Raw genomic sequence first — 27611 nt, forward strand, 5'->3', positions numbered from 1 at the left:
TGAGGAACGGCTAAGGGAGCTGGGCATGTTTAGCCTGGAGAAGAGGAGGTTAAGGGGTGATATGATAGCCATGTTCAAATATATAAAAGGATGTCACCTAGAGGAGGGAGAAAGGTTGTTTTCTGCTGCTCCAGAGAAGCGGACACGGAGCAATGGATCCAAACTACAAGAAAGAAGATTCCACCTAAACATTAGGAAGAACTTCCTGACAGTAAGAGCTGTTCGACAGTGGAATTTGCTGCCAGGGAGTGTGGTGGAGTCTCCTACTTTGGAGGTCTTTAAGCAGAGGCTTGACAACCATATGTCAGGAGTGCTCTGATGGTGTTTCCTGCTTGGCAGGGGGTTGGACTCGATGGCCCTTGTGGTCTCTTCCAACTCTAGGATTCTATGAGAGCCAGGCTGAAAGCGACGGTGTCTCCCTCTCGGGCTCCAGCTCATGGATCAAGCTGTGACTTCGCCCTCATGGGGAAGTGTGACTAAGCACAAACTCATCAGCTGTGGGAGGAGGCGCCTCTTCAAAATCTGCCCCGAAGGAGATGAGATTGCCACTGTTAAGAAGAGTCACCTCCTGATTGGAAGCCGGTCCTTGATGCCTGCAAAAAGTCTCCAGCCAAGAGGCGGCAGAGATGGCAATAGTGCCTGATAATTTTGTGAGTAAAAACAACCAAGAGCCTTTCCTTTTTCTGGTTTGTGGTGGTGGCGAGAACGTGGAGGAGGTTCCTCGTTGTCTGCACCTTCGGGCGGGGATTGCCTGCCGGTTCCTACCTGCGGGTGCTGCTGGCACATTTTGCTATGGCCCTGGAACAAAAACCAGCACAGAGAGGCATCATTATTCGTGCCAGTAATGGGCTCTCCTCCGTCAGAGGCGTTTCAACAGAGGTCCGTCAGGGATTCTTCTTCTGCGACTCCTGCATCGCAGGGGGTTAGGCTGGATGACCCCAAGGGGTCCCTTGCAACTCGGTGATGCCGTGAAAACTGTTCGCCAGGAGGAGAAATGGGCTGAGGTGCCGTGAAGTACCGTAGGATAATCCGCTGCAAAGGACGGGGCTCTCGTACCACTGAACAGGTATTGCGGAAGGTGCTCACCTGAGAAGGTGAATTTGCCAAAATTCCCTCTTCTGCACAACTCCGTAAACTGGGGGAGCCTTGCTGATGTGCGCACGACAGCTGTTGCCACAGGAGCCAACTCCTAGAGACTGAAATAAAATAATTGAGGGGTCCTCCACCCAAAGTTAATGGGCATTGCCATTTAAATGGTGTGTGCATGCCATGTGATTGATTATCCGGGATGGAGCTTATTTGGACACCCCCCCCTCTCAATTTTTTAAAATTCCAGTTGGCACCCCTGTCTTTAACCTTTCCAGACCTGGAAGCCACCTTTGATCAAGTGCAATGTTTTGCAAGTGTTACGCCGGCCTGTCTCCCTTTCTCCCCATCTTAGTTTCTTTTAAAACAGACCAAAACATAAGGCCCATCCAGTTCAGCCTTCTGTTCCCACACTGGACGCGGGTGGTGCTGTGGTCTAAACCACCGAGCCTCGGCGGTTTGATCCCCGCGACGGGGTGAGCTCCTGTTGCTCTGTCCCAGCTCCTGCCAACCTAGCAGTTTGAAAGCATGCCAGTGCAAGTAGATAAATAGGTACCACTGCGACGGGAAGGTAAATGGCATTTCCGTGCGCTCTGGTTTCCATCACGGTGTTCCGTTGCGCCAGAAGCAGCTTATTCATGCTGGCCACATGACCCAGAAAACTGTCTGCGGACAAACACCAGCTCCCTCGGCCTGAAAGGGAGATGAGCGCCACAACCCCACAGTCGCCTTTGTCTGGACTTAACCATCCAGGGGTCCTTTACCTTTACCTTTTTTTGTGCTGGAGCATGGAGAGTCTCTTCTGGCGCCGCTTGGTGCTTTGTCGGCCAGAGACCTCTTCTCTGGCTTTTCCCCGGGGGAGTCTACGTTGCCCTCGTTCTCCCCTTGCCACTTTTACAGCGATCGGGCGTGCTCCACTGTATCGGATCACTTCCCTTGACCCGTCACAGAGCGCACCACACCGGAAGCCCACAACTTTGCCTTTTTTTACCAGCCAGATTCCAGCAAACAGTATCTGAGTTCAGGTGTAATTCTCCCTGTTCATGATACCCAGCAGCTGCTCTCCAGAATTGTACTGGCTGCCACAGCAGAGGCAAAACATTCATGGCTAGTAGCTGCTGACGGAGCCTTAGAAGACATCTGAAGGCAGCCCTGTTTAGGGAAGCTTTTAATGTTTAATAGGTTATTGTATTTTAGTGTTTTGTTGGAAGCCGCCCAGAGTGGCTGGGGAAACCCAGCTAGATGGGCGGGGTATGAATAATAAATCATTATTATTATTTTCCTCCCTGAATTTGTGCAACCGCCTTGAAAGCCATTCAAGTCGGCGGTCATCGCTATGCGCCAAGTGCAGAAATGCTTTCTTTTGGCTGGAACAAATCTACCAAACGTTCAGCTCCATTAGAAACAGAATTGTAGAGTTAGAACCCTGGGCAACGCAGCAATTTTTTCACCCAGGGTGGGTTTCGAACCCACAACCCTGAGATTAAAAGTCTGATGCTCTACCGACTGAACTATTCCACAAGTTTTTTTGTTTTTGTTTTTGTAATTAGATAGTTTTCCAGCTAGATGGACCAGGGGTCTGGCCAGTTACGGAAGCGGCTTCCTTTTATAGCACATAGTGAAACTTTGGAACTCACTGCCACTGGAGGCAGTGATGGCCACAGGTGTCGATTGTTAGACAGATTAATGGAGGGGAAGGCTATTGATGTCTGCTAGCTATGATGGCTATCCTCTGCGACCGCAGTCAGAGGCAGCGATGTTTCTGAACACCGGTTTCTGCAAACCGCAGGAGAGGAGAGAAATTGAGACATCTGGTTGGACCCTCCAAGAACACGATGCTGGACCATTGGCCTGATCCAGCAGGCTTCTTCTTGAATCACAGAATTGCAGAGTTGGAAGGGAACCTGGCGGTCATCTAGCCCAACCCCCTGCAATCCAGGAATCTTTCACCCAACACGGGCTTCGAACCCACGACCTTGAGATTTAAGAGTCTCATGCTCTACCGACTGAGCTATCCCTACCTTACTCCAAGTGAGCCATAGATCCTTGGGCCGAGCGGGTGCTTGAAGGCAGTGCTTTGCTCATCCACTGCGTTTAAATGTCATTTTGTCAGACTGGGTTTTCCCTCCTTACGTCAACTGAACCGGCCACCTTTTCCTTTCCAACGTCCCCACCCTGCCTGCGCCCTTATGCAGAGCGCTCGTTTTACACCTGCGCTGCAACGATAAACCAGTTTGGGAACCAGTTTGTCCATGCACCTTCACCAAGGTAGTCTGCATTTTGGGAGAGGACGAAGAGCAAAATCCCCACTTGCCTCCCAGAACTACATTTCCCAGAGTTCCTTTGTCAGCAGGCTTCAAAATCCATCGCAGAACAGATTTATTGCGTGAAAAAGAAAACCAACTTATGATATCTGGGTTTGAGGACTGAAGAAAATGGGATTGTTGTGTGTTATATTGCAATGGGTGTTTGGAACAATTTTCTGTATTTAGCTGACGGATGTTGGAAGACGCCCAGAGTGGCTGGGAAAACCCAGCCAGATGGGCGTGGTACAATTATTATTATTATTATTATTATTATTATTAAGAATAAGTTCTCCCCCCACCTCCTTTCTTTTCTCCCTTTCTTTTCTTCCTTTTGCTTTGAATTTTCATTTAGATTAGTTTTTTAAAAAATCTTTGATAAAGAGATATTGGCCACTTGGTGCTAACTTTTGTATTCCCCCCCAAAAAAAACCTAATTCTTTTTAAAAAAACAAACAAACATTGCCATAAACAACATGTTGCTTTTAAAACTTTATATATGAATCATGTGTCCCTCCCTGTTAGACATGTGTGGCTAAAATCCTGCATGATGGAGACATATTGGAATTTGTGGACATGGCGAACTTAAGTCCATTCATTTAAATGGGTCTACTTTGAGTAAAACTTCAAGGTCAGGAAAAGGGAAACCGAAATGATCAAGCAGGTAGCCTGACTCCGCGCTGAGGGAGAGCTCAGTTAGTAAAGCTCGAGACTCTGAATTTCAGGGTTGTGAGTTCGAGATCTGTGTTGGGCAAAAAGATCCCTGCATTGCAGGGGGTCAGACTAGATGACCCTCGGGTGTCCCTTCCAACTTGACAATTCCGTGAAAGTTTTGAGGACTTCTTAGGGAAAAGGCGAGCAAAGGGCAACACAATAGTTTATAAAATAATGCCTAGCATGGAGAAAGTGGACCTTTCTCTCTCTCTCTCTCCTAACACTGGAATTCGTGGGCATCCCAGGAAACTGAATGTCAGGGACAGAGAAAAGAATGGTAGAATCTTAAGAGTTGGAAGGGACCCTGGGGGTCATCCAGACCAACCCCCCCCCGCAAGGCAGGAATCTCAGCTAAAGCATCCATGACAGATGGCCATCCGACATCTGCTTAAAAACCTCCAAGGAAGAAGAGCCCATCATCTTTCGTGGGAGTCTGTTCCCCTGCCGAACAGCTCTTGCTGTCAGAAAGTTCCTCATGCTGTTTCACCGGAACCTCCTTTCTTGTAGCTTGAAGCCATGGGTTCGAGTCCTGCCCTCCGGAGCAGGAGAAAACAAGCCTGTTCCCTCTTCCATGTGACAGCCCTTAAGATATTTGAAAATGGCTCCTTCAAGCGCTCCTCGTAAGGCTGAGTTTCCAGACCCTTAATTATCTAGGCGATTAAGCTCCTTCACACGGTGCTTGGTTAATCTGTGGAACTCCCTCCCACAGGACAGAGTGATGGCTACCAACCTGGATGATAATAATAATAATTTATTATTTGTACCCCGCCCATCTGGCTGGGTTTCCCCAGCCATTCTGGGCGGCTTCCAACAAAGATTAAAAATACTGTAATACATCAGACATTAAAAGCTTCCCTAAACAGGGCTGCCTTCAAATGTCTTCTAAATGTCAGGTAGTTGTTTATTTCTTTGATATCTGATGGGAGGGTGTTCCACACAGTGGGTGCCACTACCGAGAAGGCCCTCTGCCTGGTTCCCTGTAACTTGGCTTCTCGCAGTGAGGGAACCGCCAGAAGGCCCTCGGTACTGGACCTCAGTGTCTGGGCAGAACGATGGGGGTGGAGACTCTCCTTCAGATATACTGGGCCTTTGAGGCTATTTAGGGCTTTAAAGGTAAACACCAACAGTTTGAATTGTGCTCAGAAACGTACTGGGAGCCAATGTAGGTCTTTCAAGACTGGTGTTATGTAGTCTCGGCGGCAGCTCCCAGTCACCAGTCTAGCTGCCGCATTCTGAATTAGTTGTAGTTTCTGTAGATTAGTTGTAGATGGGTTTTTAAAATAGAATTGAACAAATAGCAATCCCTGTTGCTGTTCTGGTTTCTGGGATAGCTGCGCAGCCTGCATTCGCTCCATAAGACGCACACACATTTCCCCTTACTTTTTAGGAGGGAAAAAGTGAGTCTTATAGAGCAAAAAATACGGTAATCGGTATGGTGTTGCAAGCAATGAATGACAACAAAACTGAGCAACTGGCATGTAAGATATACAGTAGAACAAAATATATAAAAAGCTAAAGGGACTCCTGACAGGAAGCAGCGATGGCCACTAACTTGCATAACTTGAAAAGAAGATCAGACAAGTTCACAGAGGAAAGGGCTGCTGATGGCTGCCAGCCATGATAAGGCCACCAACATAAAAGGTAAAGCGTAAAGGGACCCCTGACCATTAGGTCCAGTCGTGGCCGACTCTGGGGTTGCGGTGCTCATCTCGCTTTACTGGCCGAAGGAGCCGGCGTACAGCTTCCGGGTCATGTGGCCAGCATGACTAAGCCGCTTCCGGTGAACCAGAGCAGCACACGGAAACGCCGTTTACCTTCCCGCCAGAGCGCTACCTATTTATCTACTTGCACTCTGACGTGCTTTCGAACTGCTAGGTTGGCAGGAGCAGAGACCGAGCAACAGGAGCTCACCCCGTCACGGGGATTCGAACTGCCGACCTTCTGATCGGCACGTCCTAGGCTCTGTGGTTTAACCCACAGCGCCACCTGCATATCTCTATAAAGAGGTACCTACTGAATAATTATCAATGGAATATACATACTAGTGGATATCGTACTATTGGATCAGTGCTCACTGGATAATGTAGCTGCCGGTTACTGTTTTGTTGTCATTCATTGCTTTCAATTCCACTTCTAGCTGATGAAGACTTTATTCCGAAACAGTTGAACTATTCCAGATGCAGTGTCCTTTTGAGACTTTGGAGAGATGTCTTCCTTTGAGAGACGGTTTGGCGTTCCTCGCTATTCACTGGTTGTTTGAACCTTTGTTTGACTCTGATACATGTAACAACTTGCAGTTACTTGTATATTCTGTGAGATGTATTGTATGATATATATATTATTTTGAAGTAGCTTATTTGTATATTTTGAATGACATCATACCGATTATATATTTACTAACAGTTATTAGCCAGCAAAGGTCCATATTGTTAAAGCTATAGTTTTGCCAGTAGTGATGTATGGAAGTGAGAGCTGGACCATAAAGAAGGCTGATCGCCAAAGAATTGATCTTTTGAATTCTGGTGCTGGAGGAGACTCTTGAGAGTCCCATGGACTGCAAGAAGATCAAACCTCTCCATTCTGAGATCCTGAAGCTGAGGCTCCAAGACTTTGGCCACCTCATGAGAAGAGAAGGCTCCCTGGAAAAGACCCTGATGTTGGGAAAGATGGAGGGCGCAAGGAGAAGTGGACGACAGAGGACGAGATGGTTGGACGATGTTCTCGAAGCTACCAGCATGAGTTTGACCAAACTGCGGGAGGCAGTGGAAGACAGGAGTGCCTGGCGTGCTCTGGTCCAGGGGGTCACGAAGAGTCGGACACGACTAAACAACTAAACAACAACAACATTAGCCAGTGTGTTGTGTTTGCATTTTTGTAGATTGCCACATTTTGCAACACAAGGGTTTGTGTTTATTGCAGAAAAAGTTGTGGCTACAGGTAGTAATTTTCCAACACCGAAGCAGGTGCTTTCTCAAGTTCTCTCCTTTCTTCCTCTGATCATTGGGACAATTCCTCGATTTCCCCACTGTAGCAAGGAGGAACCGAAACCAGCTGAGGGTGTCTCAATAATTCACAGGAATTTTTAAAAGCAAAATAAACTCATCGGTACCATGCTAGTATCCTTTGTAAGCCACACCTTTCTGCAACCGCAAAGTGTCATGTAGCATCATGCAATTTCAAGGGGGCGAAAGGGGCAGATTATGGGCCAATTCTGCATTGCGTGAAATGGGCTTCCCATCCTGTGACTCACTTTCCCAGGTACCAAACCTCCGACTTTTTCAAGGCTTGAACTCTGGTGGGAGTTCCTCGGTAAGAGCAGCTACATATTAAAGCCTTGGGAAATATTGATTAGATCTGCCTGACAGAAGAGGTTGGAGAAGGGGCAGGAAGTTCGCAGGATGACAAGCATTTTTAAGAAAGAAGGAAGTCGGTTATCTGAGGAAATGGGCTTAAGTAGCAAAGAAGGAACTGGATGGCTGCTGTGAGATAAGGACATTGGCCAACGAGTGAGGAGGAGGAGGAGGAGGAGGAGGAGGAGGAGGAGGAGGAGGAGAAGAAGAAGAAGAAGAAGAAGAAGAAGAAGAAGAAGAAGAAGAAGAAGAAGAAGAAGAAGAAGAAGAAGAAGACTCTGTTCTTCATGAAGAGGGAATATTCAAAGCAGCATTTTGTTCAGACTGAGGCCTGGGTTCAGATTCTCACACAGTCACAATTTGTGGGTGACCTTGGCCCAGACTCTTTCTTTTTCTCTCTCTCTTCCCTGCCCGGCTGGGCTGTTGTGTGGTTGTAGAAAGATAAGAGACTATTTGAGAACAAGTCAAAAGCTCTCAGTTATATAATTGGAAAATAGAATAAATAAGAGGGAAAACAAAGTTTGGAGAAATAAAATAAGATGCAAGAAATTAGAGGGGAGAAAAATGGAATCCAGGGCAGGGGCGGCGGCGGGGGGGGGGGGTAGTCTATACTGTATCCTTGGAAAAGTATTGAATTTATAAATTATTGCAATTATAAAATTTGAAAATATAAAAAAAATTAAAGAAAGCTCTCAGGTGAGAGTTTGGAGGGTGCACCGCTTTCTGTGTGAGACAAGGATTAAGCGCTACCTTCGAGAGGACTGTTTTCTTTTCTCTCTGTTTTTGTTTTTATTCAGTTTCTTTTATCTTATTGTACAGTGGTGCCTTGCAAGACGAAAAGAATCCGTTCTGTGATTCTCTTCGTCTAGCGGTTTTTTCGTCTTGCGAAGCAAGCCCATTGACGGATTAGCGGATTAGCGCTATTAGCGGCTTGTAGCGGCTTATCTGCTGATCGGATCAGCTGATAAGCGGCTTAGCGGCTTAGAAAAAGGGGGGGAGGAAAAAACCCCGCAGGAACTCGCAAGACATTGTCGTCTTGCGAAGCAAGCCCATAGGAAATTCGTTTTGCGAAGCACCTCCAAAACGGAAAACTCTTTCGTCTAGCGAGTTTTCCGTCTTGCAAGGCATTCGTCTTGCGGGGCACCACTGTATTCGGGAAAAGCTTTAATAAAACCTTATTAAAAGAAGAAACCAAGCCAATCATCTCACAGACTGGATGGTGTGATAGGAATTTTATGGTCTTTGATATATGGTAATGTTCATAAGTGTCCCAACCAAGCACATACAAAGATCAGCACAGGAAGACCAACCTGGAACCATTTTGATTCCTAAACTGAGCAAATATTTTCTCCGCAAGGTCAAAGTGGGAAACCTCCTCATTGTCTCTTTCCTCACAAATCCTGTCTTAAGGACACATTCAAGATATGAATAGGGTTTGAGCCTGTGACCTGGCTCAGGAACCAAGTACTGTATTTTTCGCTCTATAAGACGCACCAGACCACAAGACGCACCTAGTTTTTGGAGGAGGAAAACAAGAAAAAAAAATATTCTGAATCTCAGAAGCCAGAACAGCAAGAGGGATCGCTGCGCACTGAAAGCAGCAATCCCTCTTGCTGTTCTGGCTTCTGGGATAGCTGTGCAGCCTGCATTCGCTCCATAAGATGCACACGCATTTCCCCTTACTTTTTAGGAGGGAAAAAGTGAGTCTTATAGAGCAAAAAATACGGTATTTAACATTACAAAAGACTGGCCAGGCTACCCAGGCAATCCAGACAGGAGATAAACAAGGACAGGAGAAAAACAACATTCAAATTTCTGTTTTAGACCGCCTTTTTTGTGATGTAGGTGTGATGTATCTGAGGGGTGGTCTTAGGTTACACCCCTTCTGTGATGTATGTATGATGTTTCTGGGGGTGGTCTTGATCTACAGGGTGGCAATTTCAAAAGTCTTTATTAGGCCTTGCGCGCCATTTTTCTGGGTCCCTCCTCTCTCCTGCGGATGAGGGGAGCACCCTGTTGCAACAGATCAATAAAGATCAAGCTTACTAGCTGCTTTGCTTCTCAATATTCTCTGGTTGGCCTCTCTTATTCTCTCCTACCAATAGGGAACCTATGTAAGGACTCTATATGGGCTCTTGGATACCCCATAAGGGAAAAGGGCAATTTTTGTTTACAACACAGAGATTCAAGACTGTGCGTGCCTCATTTTCTTCTTTCCTCCCTTGCAGAATATACCATTTTACCGGGCTATCCCGCAAGGTCTGGAACCAGAGTCATGGGTGCTGCTGGAAGGTATCATTCCACCACAGGGCAAAAGGTAACTTAGTACTGATATTATCTTCCCTACAATGGATTTGGCGTCCAGAATTCGTGATGCAAGCAGAGGAGGCAAGTCACAATTCCTGGCCAGGACTTGGTACTAGGACTTGTGGAATATTATGGAGAGAGACTGGGCCTAGGCATGTGCAGAGTGCCTTTCCTTCTGCTCTGAGGCACGGCAGCCACACCTCCCATAACTGACACCAGGGGAGATCTAAGCCACCTGGTCCCAGCTTTTTAGTGATTTAATTGCGCATTTAGGTGAAGAGATAAGGGATCTCTTATGTTACAAGGAATGCCTGTAGCTCAGTTGGTAGGGCATCTGCTTTGCATGCAGAAGGTTCCAGGTTCGAATCCTGCCAGCCTCTCCAGGTAAGCCTGGGAATGTCCCATCTGAACCCCTGGAGAAGCACTGCTGCCAACCAGTGTAGACAATACTAAGCTAAATGGACAAACCGTGGCTCCCCTTATTCCTATGTGGACTAGACCAAGGGAGAAGAAACTTGGTTAAAAGAGTTCCGGTTCCCCCTTTGTAATTGCAGCAATTCCCTGTAAGTTGCCCACTGTCTATCCATATTAACTCTCTTAATTGTAATAGCTCAATAGGAGATAGTCATAAAGGTGTTTCCCTTTCCAGCAGATTTTTATATTTCTCCCAAACTCTACACAAATTCTTCCTTAGAATATGGTTCATAAAACTTTTAGAAATTTTCGCCTTCCCATACCAGAGACATGCATGCCAGCCAAACTTCCAGTCAGGACCATTCTTTTAACCAGCACAAGCAGGCTGCCTCGTAATAGATTTGCAGGTCTGGCGAGGCAAAACCTCCTCTTTCTTTTATGTCTATCAAAATTTTATGTTGCCCCCCCCCCGCCAAAATGAATTTAGAAATATCCTTCTTCCATTCTTTGAAGCAACCGTAGTTATTTACAATTGGTATTGATTGGAATAAAAACAGCATCCTGGAAAGTAGGTTCATTTTGATAGCTGAGATTCTGCCAGGTAGGGAGAGCGTCATTCTCTGAGTACCAGTTGCTGGAAACCACAGGAGGGGAGATTTCTCTTGTGCTAGGGTCCTGTTTTCAGGCTTCTCACAGGCATCTGATAGGCCACTGTGAGAACAGGATGCTGGACTGACCAGGTGGGCCACTGGTTTGACCCAGCAGGCTTCCCCTATGCTCTTATGTCTACAACTCTCATTATACCTAACCACTGGGCATGCTGGCTGGGAGCAACGTAAGTTCTGAGTCCAGCTACCTCTGCAGGGTCACAGTCTGCCTTGAACTAGGTGAGGGTGCTGGACTAGGACCTGGGAGACCAGAGTTCGAATCCCTGCTCAGCTATGAAGCTTGCTGGGTGACCCCGGAGCCAGTCGCTGCCTCTCAAGGCCTGACCGACCTCACAGGGATGTTGTGAAGATGAAACGGGAGGAGGGGAACCATGTACTAGAGCTCGTTGGAAGAAGGCAGCATAAATACTGTATTTTTCGCTCCATAAGACGCACCTAGTTTTTAGAGGAGGAAAACAAGAAAAAAAATATTCTGAACGAAACAGTGATTTTTGTGGTTCATGCTGTGGCCACAGACATGTGATCTGATGGTGAATTTGGGGTGACCCAAGGCAAAAATCCTGAGGATCCATGGGCTTTTACCTCCCCCCTCCCAGGCAGCCTCCACTAGCGTCCCTTATCTCTCTTCTGATCCCACTGATCAGCTGCTTCCTTTCAACACTCCCTTCCCTCTTGTTTGCCTTAGTGTCTTTTCCTTAGCTGGAGCAGTTTTTTGCTTCTCCTTTTCTTTTAATTTCTCTCCTCATTGCTTTAGTCTTCCTGTTTCCCCCCTTTGCAAGTTTGCTGTCTTTACCTCCCCCCCCTCCCAGGCAGCCTCCTTTATCTCTAGCATCCCTTATCTCTCTCCCCGATCGCTTTGCTGATCAGCGGCTTTGTTTCAACACCCACTTCCCTCTTTCAAAAAAAGAGAGCATGATCTGCTTTTTGCCCCTGGGAAATTCAGCTCCAGGGACCACGCATTCGCTCCATAAGACGCACAGACATTTCCCCTTACTTTTTAGGAAGAAAAAAGTGTGTCTTATGGAGCGAAAAATACGGTATATAAAAATATATATATAAATAAAAGACAGCAGAGGAGCAGGGATACAGGAAAGAAGTTGGCAGCAGGGCAATCAGCTAATTCTTACCTGGGGGGGATGGAACAGGAACCTGATCTCTCTCACCTCTTTTCTCAGGTTCTATGTGGACTTTGCTTCCAGACAAGTTGAGGAGGGGAACAAGCCTCTGAGGCTGACGGTCAGCTTTGAGGGACCCCTGTCTTCCGCTGGCTGGGTGACCCTCAACAGCTTCGCAGACCAGCAGTGGGGTGAGGGTCTGAGGGTGATGGCCCCTTTCCGGCGAGGCCAGGCGTTCAGGATTCAAATCATCGTCACCCGGATGGGCTACAAGGTCAGGGTAGCAAAAACATGGGGGCTGGGTGAGGGGCGATGGTGGCTGCATGGGGACTGGGACTGGCAGAAGGCTGCTAGGAGCCCAAAAGTAGGCATAGTATAGGACAGAGGGGGCAGGTCTAGGAAGACGACAGCAAGATCCTACGTCTGCCCAGGGGTCCTGTTGAAATCATTGGCCCTTGCTTCCAAGTAAGCAGGGCTAAAGGAATGGAAATTCTAAGGCTTGTTATTGTTATGTCAAAAAGAACGTCCTGCACCCCCTCATTTTACTCCCTAGTTGTTGCTATTAGTTTGCACTCTGCTTTCCTCATTGCTCTCTGCGAACAGATTGCTTTGTCCGCCGACGGACTTGAAACTCACTCCTTCCACTTTTGATAATAATAATAATAATAATAATAATAATAATAATACAGTGGTACCTCGGGTTAAGTACTTAATTCGTTCCGGAGGTCCGTACTTAACCTGAAACTGTTCTTAACCTGAAGCACCACTTTAGCTAATGGGGCCTCCTGCTGCCGCTGCGCCGCCGGAGCCCAATTTCTGTTCTTATCCTGAAGCAAAGTTCTTAACCTGAAGCACTATTTCTAGGTTAGCGGAGTGTGTAACCTGAAGCGTATGTAACCTGAAGCGTATGTAACCCGAGGTACCACTGTAAAAGTTTATTTATATTCCACCCTCCCCAGCCGAAGCCGGGCTCAGAGTGGCTAACAACAGTAAAAATAGCACCATTTACATAAAATCACAGTCAATTGAAATACATTCTAAAATCAATTCATAATCAAATTAATGGCAACCATTGGGCTAGAGTGCTATGAGGATTACAGAAGGAGAGGGTCGGTCTGTGTCTTGGCCAAAGGCCTGGTGGAACAGCTCTGACTTGCAGGCCCTGCGGAAAGATGCTAAGTCCCGCAGAGCCCTAGTCTCTTGTAACAAGAGCGTTCCACCACATCGGGGCCACGACCAAAAAAAGCCCTGGCTCTGGTTGAGGCCAGCCTAACCTCCCTGTGGCCCGGGACCTCCAAGATGCTTTTATTTGAAGACTGTAAGGTCCTCCGTGGGACATACCAGGAGAGGCGGTCCCGTAGGTACAAGGGTCCTAGGCCGTAGAGGGCTTTAAAGGTTAAAACCAGCATCTTGAACCTGATCCTGTACTCCACCGGGAGCCGGTGCAGCTGGTAAAGCACCGGGTGAATGTGATCCTGCAGCGAGGACCCCGTAAGGAGTCTCGCCGCGGCATTCTGCACCCGCTGGAGTTTCTGGGTCAGTCTCAAGGGCAGCCCCACGTAGATAAAGATGTCCCACTAAATAAAAGATGTCCCACTAAATAAAAAGCGCCAAACCTAAGAGTTTCAACCAACCAACCAACCAACCAACCAATGTGGACATAGCATAGAGAACTCTTCCTCTTTCAAAGTTACTAGATGGTTAACTCCCCTAAGGTCCGCTTGAGTAGGGCAGGTGGAAAAAGCCAATATTCCTCCAAGCCAAGCGTGAGAAACTCATGGAACTAACTTAAAGTGCCTTTTAAAAGCGGTTAGAAAAATTAGTGGGTTTGTCAATCAAAGGCATGTTTAGAAGACATGGGTGGGGAATCTCTGGCTCTGCTCAGGTCATTGGGCCGTAAATCGCATCAGCCCCAGACAGCACAGCCAACAGGGTTATTAAGAGTCCCACAATATCTGGAGGTACATCTGGCAGGTTCCCTACACCTGAGCTCAGTGGAGCCTCCCAGGGGTGGGTGCAGTCTACCTTTAACTAGGCATGAATAGTGGAATCTTGCAGAGAGCAATGGTAAACCAGAGCGAACTAGCTCCAAAACCTTTAACAGAAGCCTGTGTAGCTAGCAGAGTATTGAGGTCCCCAGGTAACTACCGTATTTTTCGTCCCATAGGACGCTCCGTCCCATAGGACGCACCTAGTTTTTTTTGGGGGGGGAATAAAGGGGGAAAAATTCCTTTATTTCCCCCCCCCAAAAGCAGGTCGGGGAAACCAAACCAGGTCGATGAACAGCGGGATGGCGGCGCTGCGCCTCCCTGCTGTCCCCCGAGCTTGTGGGGCTGGCCGATGTCTGCCCCGCGCGAGGGGCGTTCTACATCAGGGCGCCCCACCCTGCGGGGCGGCAGGCTGCTATCCGCAGTGTGAGGAGCCCTGCGGGGAACTCCTGAAAGGCTCCCCACGCTGTGGATGTCTGCCTGGCGCGGGGAGCGCTCTGCTTCAGGGCGCCCCTCGCGCTGGGCAGCAGGCTGCTATCCGCAGCCTAGACATCCCTGCCGGACCTCCCGTAGGGCTGCCTAGGCTGCGGATGTGTTCCTGAAGCCGACCCGTCTCGCTCTCCAAGCTTCAGCAAAAGCCTGCATTCGCCCCATAGGACGCACCCAGATTTCCCCTTCATTTTTGGAGGGGAAAAAGTGCGTCCTATAGGGCGAAAAATATGGTAAACAGGAGAGCCGCCACACATCAAACCACATGGGATTCTCATGTCTGTCCAAGTTGGGAGGTTTATCTTCCACCCCTTCTTGACGTGCCTTTTTCCATTTCTTTGCCAGATCCTGGAGAAAGACATTTCCCTTTGTGAGTTCCGCCACCGCCTCTCACCAAAAAGTATCCGCTTCCTGGAGGTCGACGGGGAAGTCAAGCTCCAGAACGTGGCCGTCAGCTGGGAGGGGAACAGAGCACCAAGGGGCCGCATCCTGCCAACATTGGGCATGGGCCGCTACGCACGTTAGGAGGGCGCCGAGTGCCGCGGGAGCGCTGAGCCCTCCCCCAAAATAAGGGGGCACACCTTGATGCGAGCAGGAGGATATCCCGGGGCGAGAATAAATTATGCAAACCAAGCAGGGCTTCTGTTGTGTTTTGCAGAGTTTGCTTTTTCTGCAGGTGCGAAAAAATATGAAATTACTTGAGCAAGGAGCGGAGGAAAGGGAGAACGGAAGAGAAGCCAAATGCCCATCTAATCCAGCATCGTATTCTCAGCGTGGCCAACCGAGTGCCTTTATACTATTGGAAGCCTGCAAACGAGAACCATAGCTGTAAAGGTAAAGGGACCCCTGACCATTAGGTCCAGTCGTGACCGACGTTGGGGTTGCGGCGCTCATCTCGCTTTATTGGCTGAAGGAGCCGGCGTACAGCTTCCGGGTCATGTGGCCAGCATGACTAAGCCGCTTCTGGCAAACCAGAGCAGCGCATGGAAACACCGTTTACCTTCCCACTTATTTATCTACTTGCACTTTGAGGTGCTTTTGAACTGCTAGGTTGGCAGGAGCAGGGACCGAGCAACGGGAGCTCACCCCGTCACAGGGATTCAAACCGCCGACCTTCTGATCAGCAAGCCCTAGGCTCTGTGGTTTAACCCACAGCGCCACCCGCGTCCCTAACTATAGCTGTAGTCCTCCATTAATTTCTCATCCTCGTTTAAAGTAATTTGCTCTGGTGGCTTTCTTTTGTCTGTTCCAAATCGTCCAACATTCAGCTCCGTTGCACGTCCCCGAGTTGTATTATGCGAGAGGGAGACAAACTTCTCTCTTCTCCGATACAGAGAACAGAATGGGGTTTGTGTGATGCTTTGTGGACTACGGGAAATAGAACCCATGGGATCTCGTGCCATGATATCAATGTCTTCCTAACGCCCAGAGATGTCCTTACCGGGAGGGAGATAAAATGGGATGCTTGGGAGGTGCAAGATTCTGAGAACCAGGAAGGAACAGCAGCAAAACAAAAAGGCCACATTATTTCTAGATCACAAAAGCTGCCATCTTTGTGTCAAAGATGTATGTCTTTTTGTATGTCTGTTGTACAGCCAATTCTCTGTTACATCTTTGATTTCCACATTGAAGGAATGGGTAGTGGATTTTTTTCTTACCTCAAATCCCGCCGCCCCAAAAAAGTAACCATTTTAGGTCAAGTCCTAATCCCCTCTGACTTCTTTGCCAAAATGTGGGTCGCCAATTCTCCACAACCCACATTCCCATTGCTATTGGTTCAGTACCAGAAACCTGCAAAATATGCATCTGAAAAACCGAAATACACATTTGGAAAACCGAACTGTTAAGAAACCTCACAAAATCCTCATTGTACCTCTTCTTTCTCTTTGCCAGGGAGTGGTTAGAGACGGCTCCCAGCCAGAGATGAACCACACAATGGTTGCAACTTTCTTGTAGGAAAACGTTAATACAGTGGTGCCTCGCAAGATGAAAAGAATCCGTTCTGTGATTCTCTTCGTCTAGCGGTTTTTTCGTCTTGCGAAGCAAGCCCATTGAAGGATTAGCGGATTAGCGCTATTAGCGGCTTTTAGAGGCTTATCTGCTGATCGGATCAGCTGATAAGCAGCTTAGTGGCTTAGAAAAAGGGGGGGGGGAGGGGAAAAACCAGCAGGAACTCGCAAGACATTGTCGTCTTGCAAAGCAAGCCCATAGGAAATTCGTTTTGCGAAGCACCTCCAAAACGGAAAACTCTTTCGTCTAGCGGGTTTTCCGTCTTGCGAGGCATTCGTCTTGCGGGGCACCACTGTAAACAGCAAGATTTATCATTCTCCTAGGCTGCAAAGCACACACACAAAGCATCGAATGCTTGCCTTTTTAGTGTTTCAGAGAATGTGTTGAGCTAGAGAGAAAGCTTAACAGATCCAATACTTATCAGCAGAGGGGGAAATGGTTTCTGGCATACATGGACGGCAACAACTGCCTCCTTGACAATAGTTTATACTAGCTGTGGAATTTCTTTTCCAGTCGCTGATCTCCAAATGCCTTAAGTTGAGGCTAAAACTGGATTTTGTCTCCGAAGTCCTTATTTGTGGATGATCATGTGGCAGAGACAGCAAAAAGTGATAAGTTCATGTTAGTCCATAGTAAGATTTGACGTGAAGATCTTAGTTTCAATCGCCCTCTCCTGGTTTCTGATCCATAATTGACTTCTGACTTCTGCTCAACGATTGAAACTAAGATCTTCACGTCAAATCTTACTATGGACTAACATGAACTTATCTCTACTCATAAACTCTTATCTTTAATACTGTAACGAATCATTGTGTTATACATATCCTTATGAGTTTGAATCTGTAATCTGAGTTTGTAATCCTTGTCAGAATACATACTTTTGAATGGATTACTTTTTGTTACAATTGACTACTGATTTGCAAGCAGGAACCATTCCCACTATTGAAACTTATATTGGCCTGAGTTCTTGGTTTGCTTTTTTCCTGGAAATTTCCTCAGAGCAGCCAGCCATTTTAACGGCTCTCCTGCGTTGCTTTTAAAGGATTTTGTGTGACTCTACCCCAATCTTTTGCGGCATATAAATGCTAAGGGTTGGGCTGGGACCCCCGTAATGTGCCAAGTCTTCCAACTGCACCAGGCAGCTTTGTGTGAATTTGCAAACGGTGGTAAAGGAAAAGGGAAGGGGAGGCAAATGAGTAAAGGAGGGAAGCAGTGGGAAATAATAATAATAATAATAATAATAATAATAATAATAATAATAATAATAATAATAATAATAATTTATTATTTATACCCCGCCCATCTGGCTGAGTTTCCCCAGCCACTCTGGGAGGCTGCCAATCAAGTATTAAAAACAATACAGCGTTAAATATTTAAAACTTCCCTGAACAGGGCTGCCTTCAGATGTCTTTTAAAAATAGGACAGCTACTTATTTCCTTCACATCTGAAGGGTGTTCCACAGGGTGGGCGCCACCACCAAGAAGGCCCTCTGCCTGGTTCCCTGTAGCTTTGCTTCTCGCAGTGAGGGAACCGCCAGAAGGCCCTCAACGCTGGACCTCAGTGTCCGGGTAGAACAATGGGGGTGGAGACGCTCCTTCAGGTATACCTTTGAGGCTGTTTAGGGCTTTAAAGGTCAGCACCAACACTTTGAATTGTGCTCGGAAACGTACTGGAAAGAACGACAACAGAGAAATCATCCTTAAAAATATTACATTTTATTGTCTTGTTCCCAAGTGGGAGGAGGGCTGGTTTTCCCCGGAAAGCTCGGAAGTTTGTAGAACAGAGGCAGACAGAAGCCAGCTACTCCCTATTGGCTGAACTGCCCGAACCCTGCAGAGGGCAGGCATTCAGGAGCAAACACAATAAAATAAGCTAAACCTTCTCCGACGACAAAAAGAAAGAAGGAAAAAGAACCAAAACGAAAAAGATGGGTGACCAAAAATTAAAAAAGGTGTAGGAATGTTACTGGTTCCCCACGCCCACCCCCAGTGCTACGGTCAGCCATAAATTTTTAATTACATGATGAAGGAAAAAGACAAAGACAAAAACAAAAAACCGATCAAACAAACCCAAACACACCCTTCGGCAATATACGATGCTAGATGTATATATATATTTAATAATAATAAATCTGGACGTTATTAAATTGCAACAGTTTGCTGTGTTTTTAATTTCTCTCTTTCTTTTTTTAAAAAAAGATCTCTGCACGGTTCTCTTTCGTTTTAGATTTGGTCCTCAGAAAACCCTGCACCATGATGAAGAAATTACAAAAAAATAGATATATATATAATATATATATATATATATATATAAGCGTGAAGCAATGGATTTTTTATTTTTTTTATGGGTTGTTCAGAGCGAGGCGAGAGAGAAGAGAGGAAGACTGAATGAGCGAGTCGCTCCTGCCCTGCGTGGGGAGAAGAGGGAGCAGCCAAACAGTTTGCGAGGTGCTCAGAAAGCGGTTTTGCCTGTAGCGGAATCTGTTTCACTACCTTGCAAGAATCACTCCCAGAGGATGCTGGGAAGCACGGTCTTAGGGCTCCCCCCTCCTTCTCAGATACCCCTCAAAAGTTCCCTCTGAAAGCACCTGTAGTTATTTGCGATTCCCCCTGCCCCCCGCCTTGGGGGTCACCTACCCACAATTTCACTTTTCTCACCCTCTCACCCAAAAAAACCACCCTCGTGTGTGAAGCAAGGGTGTCGAGAAAGGGGGAAACGAGACAAATCCGTTCCGGATCAGCCTGCTTTTTAAGACTGATGCTCGGCTCCTAGCACCTCTCCCCCCTCCCGGAGAAAGTTAAAGCCCCTCCTCGCAACCCCTCTGGGCGCACTTCGCGCGAGAAAACGAACCGTTTTCGCGTTTCGGCCTCAAAGACGGGCGTCGGTATTGCTGAGATTGTGTTATTCCCAAACTCTGTTACAAAAGCGGCTTGGGGGGGGGGGTTTGCCGCGACCTGATGGCATGGGGCAGAGAAGGACGGGAGGATTTATAAAACCGGAGACTAGGGTGGGAGAAAAAAGAGGAGAAAGGGGCCGACTGGGGTGGGGATATCCGTTCCGCAAAGGTTTTGCTTCTCCTGCGAGCGTCGGGGAAGAAGCTGCGACGGATTTGAGGAGAGAGGCACTGCCTCTTTGAACACTCGCGTGTCTGCGGAATGGGAAAGGGCCAATACGCCCTTGCCAGGCGCAAGCCCTCCCAACTAGCCCCGAATGGGAAGGCAACCTATTTCTTCAAGCAGGTGAAGGGCAAACCGCGGACGTCAAACTAAGCAGCGTGTGCCACGGAGAGCTTGGGTGGCCGTGAACGAGGGCACTGCTTAAAGGAGTTGCCTAGGACTGGCTGTACAGACCCAACTCTGCTTCCTAGTCAAAGCAAACAGCCTGGGCAGAAACCGCGAGTTTGGACCTAGACGCTTGAAGGGGGTCCCCATCCTCCTCCTCCTCTCGCCCCTAACGGGGGGAGGAGCCGGTCGGAGGTGCGATGCTGGGGTTGGGGGGCGAGAGGCACAGGCTAGGCCCAAAAACTGCCTAGCGCAGCGAGCGGAAAGGTCCGGAATGAGGTATCTAGGTTCTGTGTCAGAGAGAGAGAGAGGAGAGCAAGGAAGTGGGTCTCGACAGCCCCTCCGGATCCTGAAGGCGATGGGTTTCGACGCGCCGCGGACCGAGGGTGGCTTGGGGGCACCCCAGACACATAAATTAAAAGGCAGCGCCCGAGAAGAGATGGAAGGGAGGGCCCTGTATATGACAGTAGAACTCTCCATCCCACTCGGGGCCCAGTTAAGATCAGTAGAAGGAGGGAAACCGGAATGTCATCTATATCTAACAATAATAGCCATCTGAACCGCGGCGGCGGCAGCCGGGATGCTTTATGGCCTTTGCTGGCAAGGCCTTGGGGCCGAACTCTTCCTTCCTCCCCGGGGAAGCAAGGAGCCACACCGAGCTCCTCCGCTGCTCAGAGTTTTGGGGGGAAAGACTTGGAACTGTTGCATAGTGTCCGTAGAGTGCGCAATGGGGATGGGGTGGGGGAGAAGGGGGTGGGGAGGGGGTGGCCCAGGCCAGCTCCCAGGGGTCGCCCAGCGTGGAGGCAGCTTTCTGTCCTCGGAGAGAAAGTGAAAGAGAGACAGAGAGAGAAGGAAAGAGAAAGAGAAAGACAACCTTCCCATTGCTGTGTTTTTGTGTGTGTGTGTTTGTGTGAATGGGGGAAAATCAAGAGCGTCGCCCCCCCCTCCCCAAAAAGCGCCAGCGCTTGCTGTTGCCGCCGCTGCCTCCGGCTCTAGCCTCACAGGTCGCTCTCGCCGTAAAGCGCTGTGGAGAAGGACTTGTAGTCGAGGGCGCCGGGGGTGGCGTCGGGCCCCTGGTAAGGTGCCATGCGCGCGATGCAGTACTCGGCCTGGTCGGGGGGGAGCTCTCGCCGAAGCTCCTCAGCCGTGATGTAGTTCTGCGTCAGGGATTGGGGGGGGGGGGAGGAGAGAAGAAGAGAGGCCAGTGTGAGGTTGCGCCCACCGGGTGGCGGATCAGGAACATTGGGATAACACAACGTGGTTTTTTGCGGTCCCAAGCCAATATTTGCAGCAAACTCCATCAATCTGCAGCACATCGATTTAAAGCACATGGGTTCCCCTCCCCGCAGAATCCTGGGAACTGTAGTTTAAGGGTGCTGGGAGTTGTAGTTCTGCGAGGGCGAAGCTACAGCTCCCAGGATATTTTTTTATTATTTTACATTGATTTACAGTGGTACCTTGGGTTAAGTACTTAATTCGTTCCGGAGGTCCGTTCTTAACCTGAAACTGTTCTTAACCTGAAGCACTACTTTAGCTAATGGGGCCTCCTGCTGCCGCTGCACCGCCGAAGCATGATTTCTGTTCTTATCCTAAAGCAAAGTTCTTAACCTGAAGCACTATTTCTGGGTTAGTGGAGTCTGTACCCTGAAGCGCATGTAACCCGAGGTACCATTGTACGTTAAGATCATATAACATACAATTTACATCAAAATCTATTTATCCTGGCAACTTCCCATCCTTAATTCGTGATGGTCTGAGTCCCTCTCCTCCCTGCTGCCTGTCTAACCTATTAACCTTATCCATTCACCTAAATCCTATATTGCAATCTTTTCTATTTCCTTTCCATTGCTCACAAGGGAAAACCTGTATGAAATTTTATTTCGCTGTATTGTGTTCTTATATAAACTAAAAGGGGTCTCCGTTCTTCCCCAGATATTTTGTCTTTCGGATTCCTTATTTTAGCTGTGAGTTCCCAGATTCTTGGGCGGGCGTGGGGGAAAGTCGTGTGCTTCAAATGCGGTGTGGAATGTGTTTGAAACGTACGAGCAGATCTGCCCCCCAAGTCATCTCAAAGGGAAAAAATGTCTTGGGTGACTACGCTCTCTGAACTTTCAAAAAGTTTTCTAAATTCTGCACCGAGGGAAGTCATATTCTGTCCTGCAATCAGGCGAAGGCTTGCACAAATCTGCATGATCTCCCTTGCTTGGCCTTTGAGGAGTTCCTGAAGACCCCAGCCCCAAATGCTAGAAAACTGACTCTGTTCTTCCTCTGGCTTCTGAGATTCGAGCACTCTCAGCAATGTCTTTTCAGCCACAACAGCTAGAAACGTGGTTGGTCTTTTTGCTCGTTTCTTTAAAGTCTTTCCTCTCCCTTGTTGAACTCACCTTGTCTCCAGCCAGGACCTTGAAGGAGGCAATGACCTGGTCGGCCGTATCCGTGTCCGTGGTCTCCCGGGACATGAAATCGATGAAGGCTTGGAAAGTCACCACTCCGCTGTTGTTGGGGTCCACGACACTCATGATCCGGTTGAATTCCGCATCTCCCTGGGGAGGCAGGGGTGGGGGTGAGAGAAAGGAGGTCATTTGAGTCTCCTGGCAAAATGGCAGCGAAACAGCTGAGTCCGTTTGACGGCTCTGACACGTTTGCTGGAAAACTCAGCTGTGGCCTCAAGCTTTAGAGAAGTCCCCCCATTCCGTGTCAAAGTGGCTGTCCGAATTTGGACTGGCGGGAATTCTGCGGAGTTTGGAACTACACCCAGATGAACTTGGCTCAAACCTTTCTTGCTTAAGGTTTCCTAGGCTTAATTTCCATTTGAATCTCCTGTGATTGCTCCTCCTACTAGGGAGGAACCATAGCAGGGCGGCAGGTAGAAGGTCTGCTTGGCATGTAGAAGGTCTCCGGTCCCTCCCATCTCCAGTTAAAAAGAAAAAAGACCAGATAGCAGGAAATGGGGAAGAGCTTCTCTCTGTCTCAGATCTTGGGAGAGCGGCTGGCAGCCTTTGCAGGCAGTGCTGGGCTCAATCAGCCGACCCCCAACCTAGCGCCCTCCAGAGGGCCAGCGATGAAGGAGGGCACCGCGTTGGAGAAGGCAGAGCTAGATGGGTAAACAAGTCAAACCTGGCACAAAAGCAGCTTCCTCTACACTACTTATTAGAAATCTATACCCCGCTTTTCACTTTATATGGGTCTCAAAGTGGCCATTGGAGAATAAAAATGTTACCATACACCGACGCTGTCATGTTTACCTGAAGCACATGGCTTTCCCCCAAAGAATTGTGGGAACTGTAGTTTGTTAAGGGTACTTGGGAGTGTGGCTCTGCGGAGGGCAAACTACAGTTCCCAGCATCCTTTGGTGGAAGTCACATGCTTCAAATGTACGGCACAGCTGTGCCCGAAATGTAAAATGCTGGAGAATAAAACATTGGAGCAGCGTTTGTGAGGGACAAAGGCTTCCTGGAATAAAACCATCTTAACCAGGTGCCCGAACCTTCGTAGGGGTGGTGCCTGCCTGATTTCTGACACCCCCCCATGTTTATTTTACACAAAGTCGTCTCGTCCCTCCATAGCCATCCCCACTCAACCGAAGGGAGCTCCCCCACCCTGCCGATTCATAGTAGGAATAGTCTGCAAGATCATCTAATCTAGCAACCGGTCCCATAGCGACCAAACAAGCACCCCCAATGGGAAGCCCACAAGCAACAGCACCCTCTCCCCACCTGTGACTCCCAGCAGCCCTAGCAAATGCCCACCCACCAGTAACCCTGAATTTCCCACCCTCCTCCGCCTTGTCTTGCAAACCACTTGGCCGTAAGCACAGCCCTGACCCCTGACCCGACTTGACATCACGTTCCGACTCACACCCTAGGCCCGTGTTCTTCAGCCTGGACCACAACTCCCATAATCCCCGGCTAAGCTGGCAGGGGATGATGGGAGTTGGGAGTTCAGCAAGGCTGGGTACCCAAGGCGGAAGGATACTGCCCACGGCGAGGGCCGGCCACACAACGGACAGATGCAGCATTTCGGCTGTCGCCAGCTGCTGCCGTCGGCATGGAGGACAGAGCGAGGAAGAGAAGTGGGGGGAAAGCAGAGAGCGGAGCGTACCAGGCTGTATCCCGTGGAGATAAGCAGAGCTCGGTAGTCGTCTGTGTCCATGCTGCCCGTGCGCTTCTATTCCCAGAGGCCGACAGGCGAAGGGAGGGAGAGGGAGAGAACGCAGATGGAGGAGGCATGCAAAGATGGAAAGGGAAGAGAGGGCCGCAGAGCCCCACGGAGGAAAGAGACACAGAAAGAGAGACCATCAGTCAGGAGAAGCCATCGAGATGCCACGTAAACAGACGACAGGGGAAGTGGGGGGAGACACGGGCGCACAAATCGGATACACGAAACACGGCGACGACAAGGTGGCGGGAGGAGGAGGAAGAAGAAGAAAAGTGGGTGTTTGATGGTGGGGAGAAACGAACGTGGTGAAGGAAGAGAGAAAGGAGATCAGGTTAATTGCAAGGTCGCCGAGCGGCTGCGCGGTTTTGAACGGGCATCGGGTACCTGTCGGTCATTCTCCACATCATATCCCAAGCTGATGAGGCACGCTTTGAACTCTTCGGGTCCCAGGGAGCCGCCGTGATCCTGCCGCCGGGCCACGCGCAGGGAGGGGCGGAGGGCGCGGCATGCACATTTGAGGGGGGTGGGGAGGAGGGCGGGAGAGCCCACGTGCACACGACAAGGGAGGGGGGAAGGGGAAAAGACACGACGTTAGTTCCAACACTCTCGTGGATGCTCTCGGGGCGAGCTCCTGCCCGCAGGCCCAGGAAGTGGGCAGAGGAGGAGGGGAAGAAGACAAAGAGCCCTTTGGGAATCCCTGCTTCAAGGACCTGGCTGGGGCGCTCAAAAGAGACAGGACTTTCACACCAACACCTGTTCTGATCAGACGTGCGGCAACAAGCCGTGAAAAAATGAACCCTGGCTTCTATGGGGGGTTCTCAACCTGGGAAGGGAGCGCAACTAGGAGAAGGAAAACTCTGAGCTTAAACCTCCGCTGCTTTGCAGGACATCTTTGGGAGAAGAAAATAAAAATAATTTACCATTTATACCCTGCCCATCTGGCCAGGCCTCCCCAGCCACCCTGGGCGGCCCCCAACCAAACATTAAAATGCAGTAATACATCAAATATTAAAAGCTTCCCTAAACAGGGCTGCCTTCAAATGTCTTCTAAAAGTTTAGTGGTTGTTGTTCTCTTTGACATCTGATGGGGGGGGTGTTCCACAGGGCGGGCGCCACTACCGAGAAGGCCCTCTGCCTGATTCCCTGTAGCTTGGCTTCTCGCAGCGAGGGAACCGCCAGAAGGCCCTCGGTGCTGGACCTCAGTGTCCGGGTAGAACGATGGGGGTGGAGACGCTCCTTCAGATATACTGGGCCTTTGAGGCCATTTAGGGCTTTCAAGGTCAGCACCAACACTTTGAATTGTGCTTGCAAACGTTCTGGGAAGAAGGCTTGGGAGGAAACCCTGAACAAATCCAGAGCGGAGTCCCTAAGAGGGTTGGATGGCGCCTTCTACGCCTCCTTCCGGCAATTCCTGCAGCCAAGCTGGTGCCAAATGTCTTGCTCTGATTTCCTTGGGACCACATCAGTGAGCCTGGGGTGTGTGTGTGTGTGTGTGTCTTGTCATCCTGGAGCCCAGGACCTCGAGACACACCGCCCAGGCTTGCACCCCGGGGGAGGCCACTTGGGTGCTGCTAACGCAGCGGTTTGACTTCACCCCTGGAGGCAAACTCCATTGTGTCTCAAGACAGACAGATGCCAACAATAGGCCTGGCCAGTTTCCTCCGGACACAAATTGAACAGGTCTGATTTGGGTGGCAGAAAAGCGGCTGGAAGCTGGAGCGCCAAACCGTTCAACCCTTTCTAAAAAATTCTGCCAAGAGCAAGCAGAGTCACCCCGAGAGCTGGCAGCTACTGTCTCAGCCGGGCCCACCTCGCAGGGTTGGTGGTGATAAAATGCAGGGAGGGGACTGCAACTACCCTGAGCCCTTTCAAAGAAGGGTTGGGATAAAAATATAAATCATGAAGAACGAGCATGGCCTGGAAATTAAGGAAAGCAAGAGCACTCATGGCAGCGCTACAAGGCTGAGCTCCGAGGACCCTCCAACTGGTGCCAGCCTCTTTGTCGTTTTTCAGTCTGAGGGAATGGACCCTTTCCTGTGGACAGGAGATTCTTTCATTCTTTATTTTAGTGATCAGAGGCAGGAAAGTCACACGCGCACACACACACACAAACACACAGAGGGAAGACTCTTCTGCACCCAAAAACGACTTTCCGGCTGCTCCACGGCAAGGCCCCAGCCCTGCGCCAAACTCAGGTTACCTTATCGAAGTGGTTGAAGGAGGCCCGGAACTCCTGCATCTGCTCCTGGCTGATCCCCTTGGCGTCCCGGGTCAAGATTTGGTTCTCCACTTCGTTGCTGGTCCGGGCTGTGGTGGTGAGGAGTTGTTCCCACCCGACACGGATATGCTGGAACGAAGAGTTCGGGGCGGGAGGGGAAGAGGCAAGGCTGAATAAGTCACCCGCTTCGGTGTACTGCCTTCTTGAAAGCTGAATCCGCACCTGGGATCTATCAGGGGCTAAGATCTGGTAGAGGGCAGAGGGTTCCCCCAGCCCAACAAGGGTTGCTTTGTAAAGAACTAGGCAGAACCCCCCGAATCAAAGCCTCCCCACTCAGCAAAAGGGCCTAGGAAGACGAGCCCGGCTGGTGCAAGCCTGAAACCCTAAAACCGGCAGCCAGCCCTGGAAACGCTTGAGGCGCTGCCTTCCTATATGTTTCCAAATGGCTTCGACTGAAGTACTTTATCATTGTTGTCTCTGCCATTTATTCTTTGAATAATAATAATAATTTTTTATTCATATCCCGCTCTCCCCAGCTGAAGCCGGGCTCAGAGTGGCTAAGAACAATAAAAATAACACAGCTTTCTAAAATCAATTCATTTTAAAATCAATTCAAAAATCAAATCAATGGCAACCATTGGGCTAGAGTTCTGTGAGGATTACCAAAGGAGGGGGTCAGACTGTGCCTTGGCCAAAGGCCTGGTGGAACAGCTCTGTCTTGCAGGCCCTGCGGAAAGATGTCAAGTCCCGCAGGGCCCTAGTCTCTTGTGACAGAGCATTCCACCAGATCAGGGCCACGGCCGAAAAAGCCCTGGCTCTGGTTGAGGCCAGCCTAACCTCCCTGTGGCCCGGGATCTCCAAGATGTTTTCGTTTGAAGACTGTAAGGTCCTCCGCGGGGCATACTGGGAGAGGCAGTCCCGTAGGTACGAGGGTCCTAGGCCGTATAGGGCTTTACAGGTTAAAAGCAGCACCTTAAACCTGATCCTGTACTCCACCGGGAGCCAGTGCAGCTGGTATAGCACCGGATGAATGTGATCCCATGGCGAGGACCCTGTAAGGAGTCTCGCTGCGGCATTCTGCACCCGCTGGAGTTTCTGGGTCAGCCCCACGTAGTGTGAGTTACTTCTTAGAAAAAAACAGCTACAGTGGTACCTTGGTTCTTGAACGCAAATCCGTTCCGGAAGACCGTTCGAGTTCCTAAGCGTCCAAAAACCGAGGCAACAAAGGGCTGTCTGCAGATTCAGCTGAGAAAATTGAAAAGCACGCAGCGGAAGCTGTTTGACTTCCAAGGCGCGTTCAAAGACGGAAGCATCTGCTTCCGGGTTTTCATTGCGTTCGGGTTCCGAAACTTTCGTCAACGGAGACGTTCCGAGGATCGAGGTACCACTGTATCAGTTTTGCGAGGCCTGTTCCCTGACTCCCATTTCCCCAGCATGCAAACTGCCAGAAAAAAACCCCCCAGAGCGGCCAGTTGTCTGGCTAGCTGGCTGAGAGCGTCCCCACTCTGC

The 27611-nt window shown here is 49.2% G+C and overlaps 2 protein-coding genes across 5 annotated transcripts in view; one reads left to right on the forward strand and one right to left on the reverse strand.

The window, feature by feature from the left end:
• Positions 1-517: 517 nt before the first annotated feature.
• On the forward strand, positions 518-18387 carry LOC310712708 (galectin-7-like). Its single transcript, XM_083516031.1, has 5 exons — positions 518-650; positions 9682-9770; positions 12018-12231; positions 14780-16408; positions 16747-18387. The coding sequence occupies exons 1-4, from the start codon at positions 627-629 to the stop codon at positions 14957-14959; spliced, it is 507 nt and encodes a 168-aa protein (XP_083372157.1). The 5' UTR covers positions 518-626; the 3' UTR covers positions 14960-16408; positions 16747-18387.
• Positions 18145-27611, reverse strand: part of ACTN4 (actinin alpha 4) — a 134585-nt gene continuing 125118 nt past the window's right edge. For 2 of the 4 annotated variants that reach the window (XM_083515797.1, XM_083515798.1), the window contains exons 18-21: positions 26085-26231; positions 24269-24349; positions 22111-22269; positions 18145-20883 (exon numbers count right to left, since the gene is read on the reverse strand). In XM_083515797.1, coding sequence (XP_083371923.1) covers positions 20725-20883; positions 22111-22269; positions 24269-24349; positions 26085-26231 — 546 coding nt within the window. In that variant the 3' untranslated portion in view covers positions 18145-20724. Of the gene's footprint in view, positions 20884-22110; positions 22270-23582; positions 23894-24268; positions 24350-26084; positions 26232-27611 lie in introns of those variants that run through there. The other 2 variants (XM_083515800.1, XM_083515799.1) reach the window with 2 other exon arrangements.

Source organism: Podarcis liolepis (assembly GCF_965112155.1).
Source record: "Podarcis liolepis genome assembly, chromosome: 7".
NCBI lineage: Eukaryota > Metazoa > Chordata > Lepidosauria > Squamata > Lacertidae > Podarcis > Podarcis liolepis.

Excerpts from the sequence above, each read along its gene's own strand:
- LOC310712708 (XM_083516031.1), top strand. The coding sequence starts at position 627 with ATGGCAATAGTGCCTGATAATTTT. Across the intron at positions 651-9,681 it reads CAATAGTGCCTGATAATTTT|AATATACCATTTTACCGGGC; the intron begins GTGAGTAAAAAC and ends CCTCCCTTGCAG. Across the intron at positions 12,232-14,779 it reads TCACCCGGATGGGCTACAAG|ATCCTGGAGAAAGACATTTC; the intron begins GTCAGGGTAGCA and ends TTTCTTTGCCAG.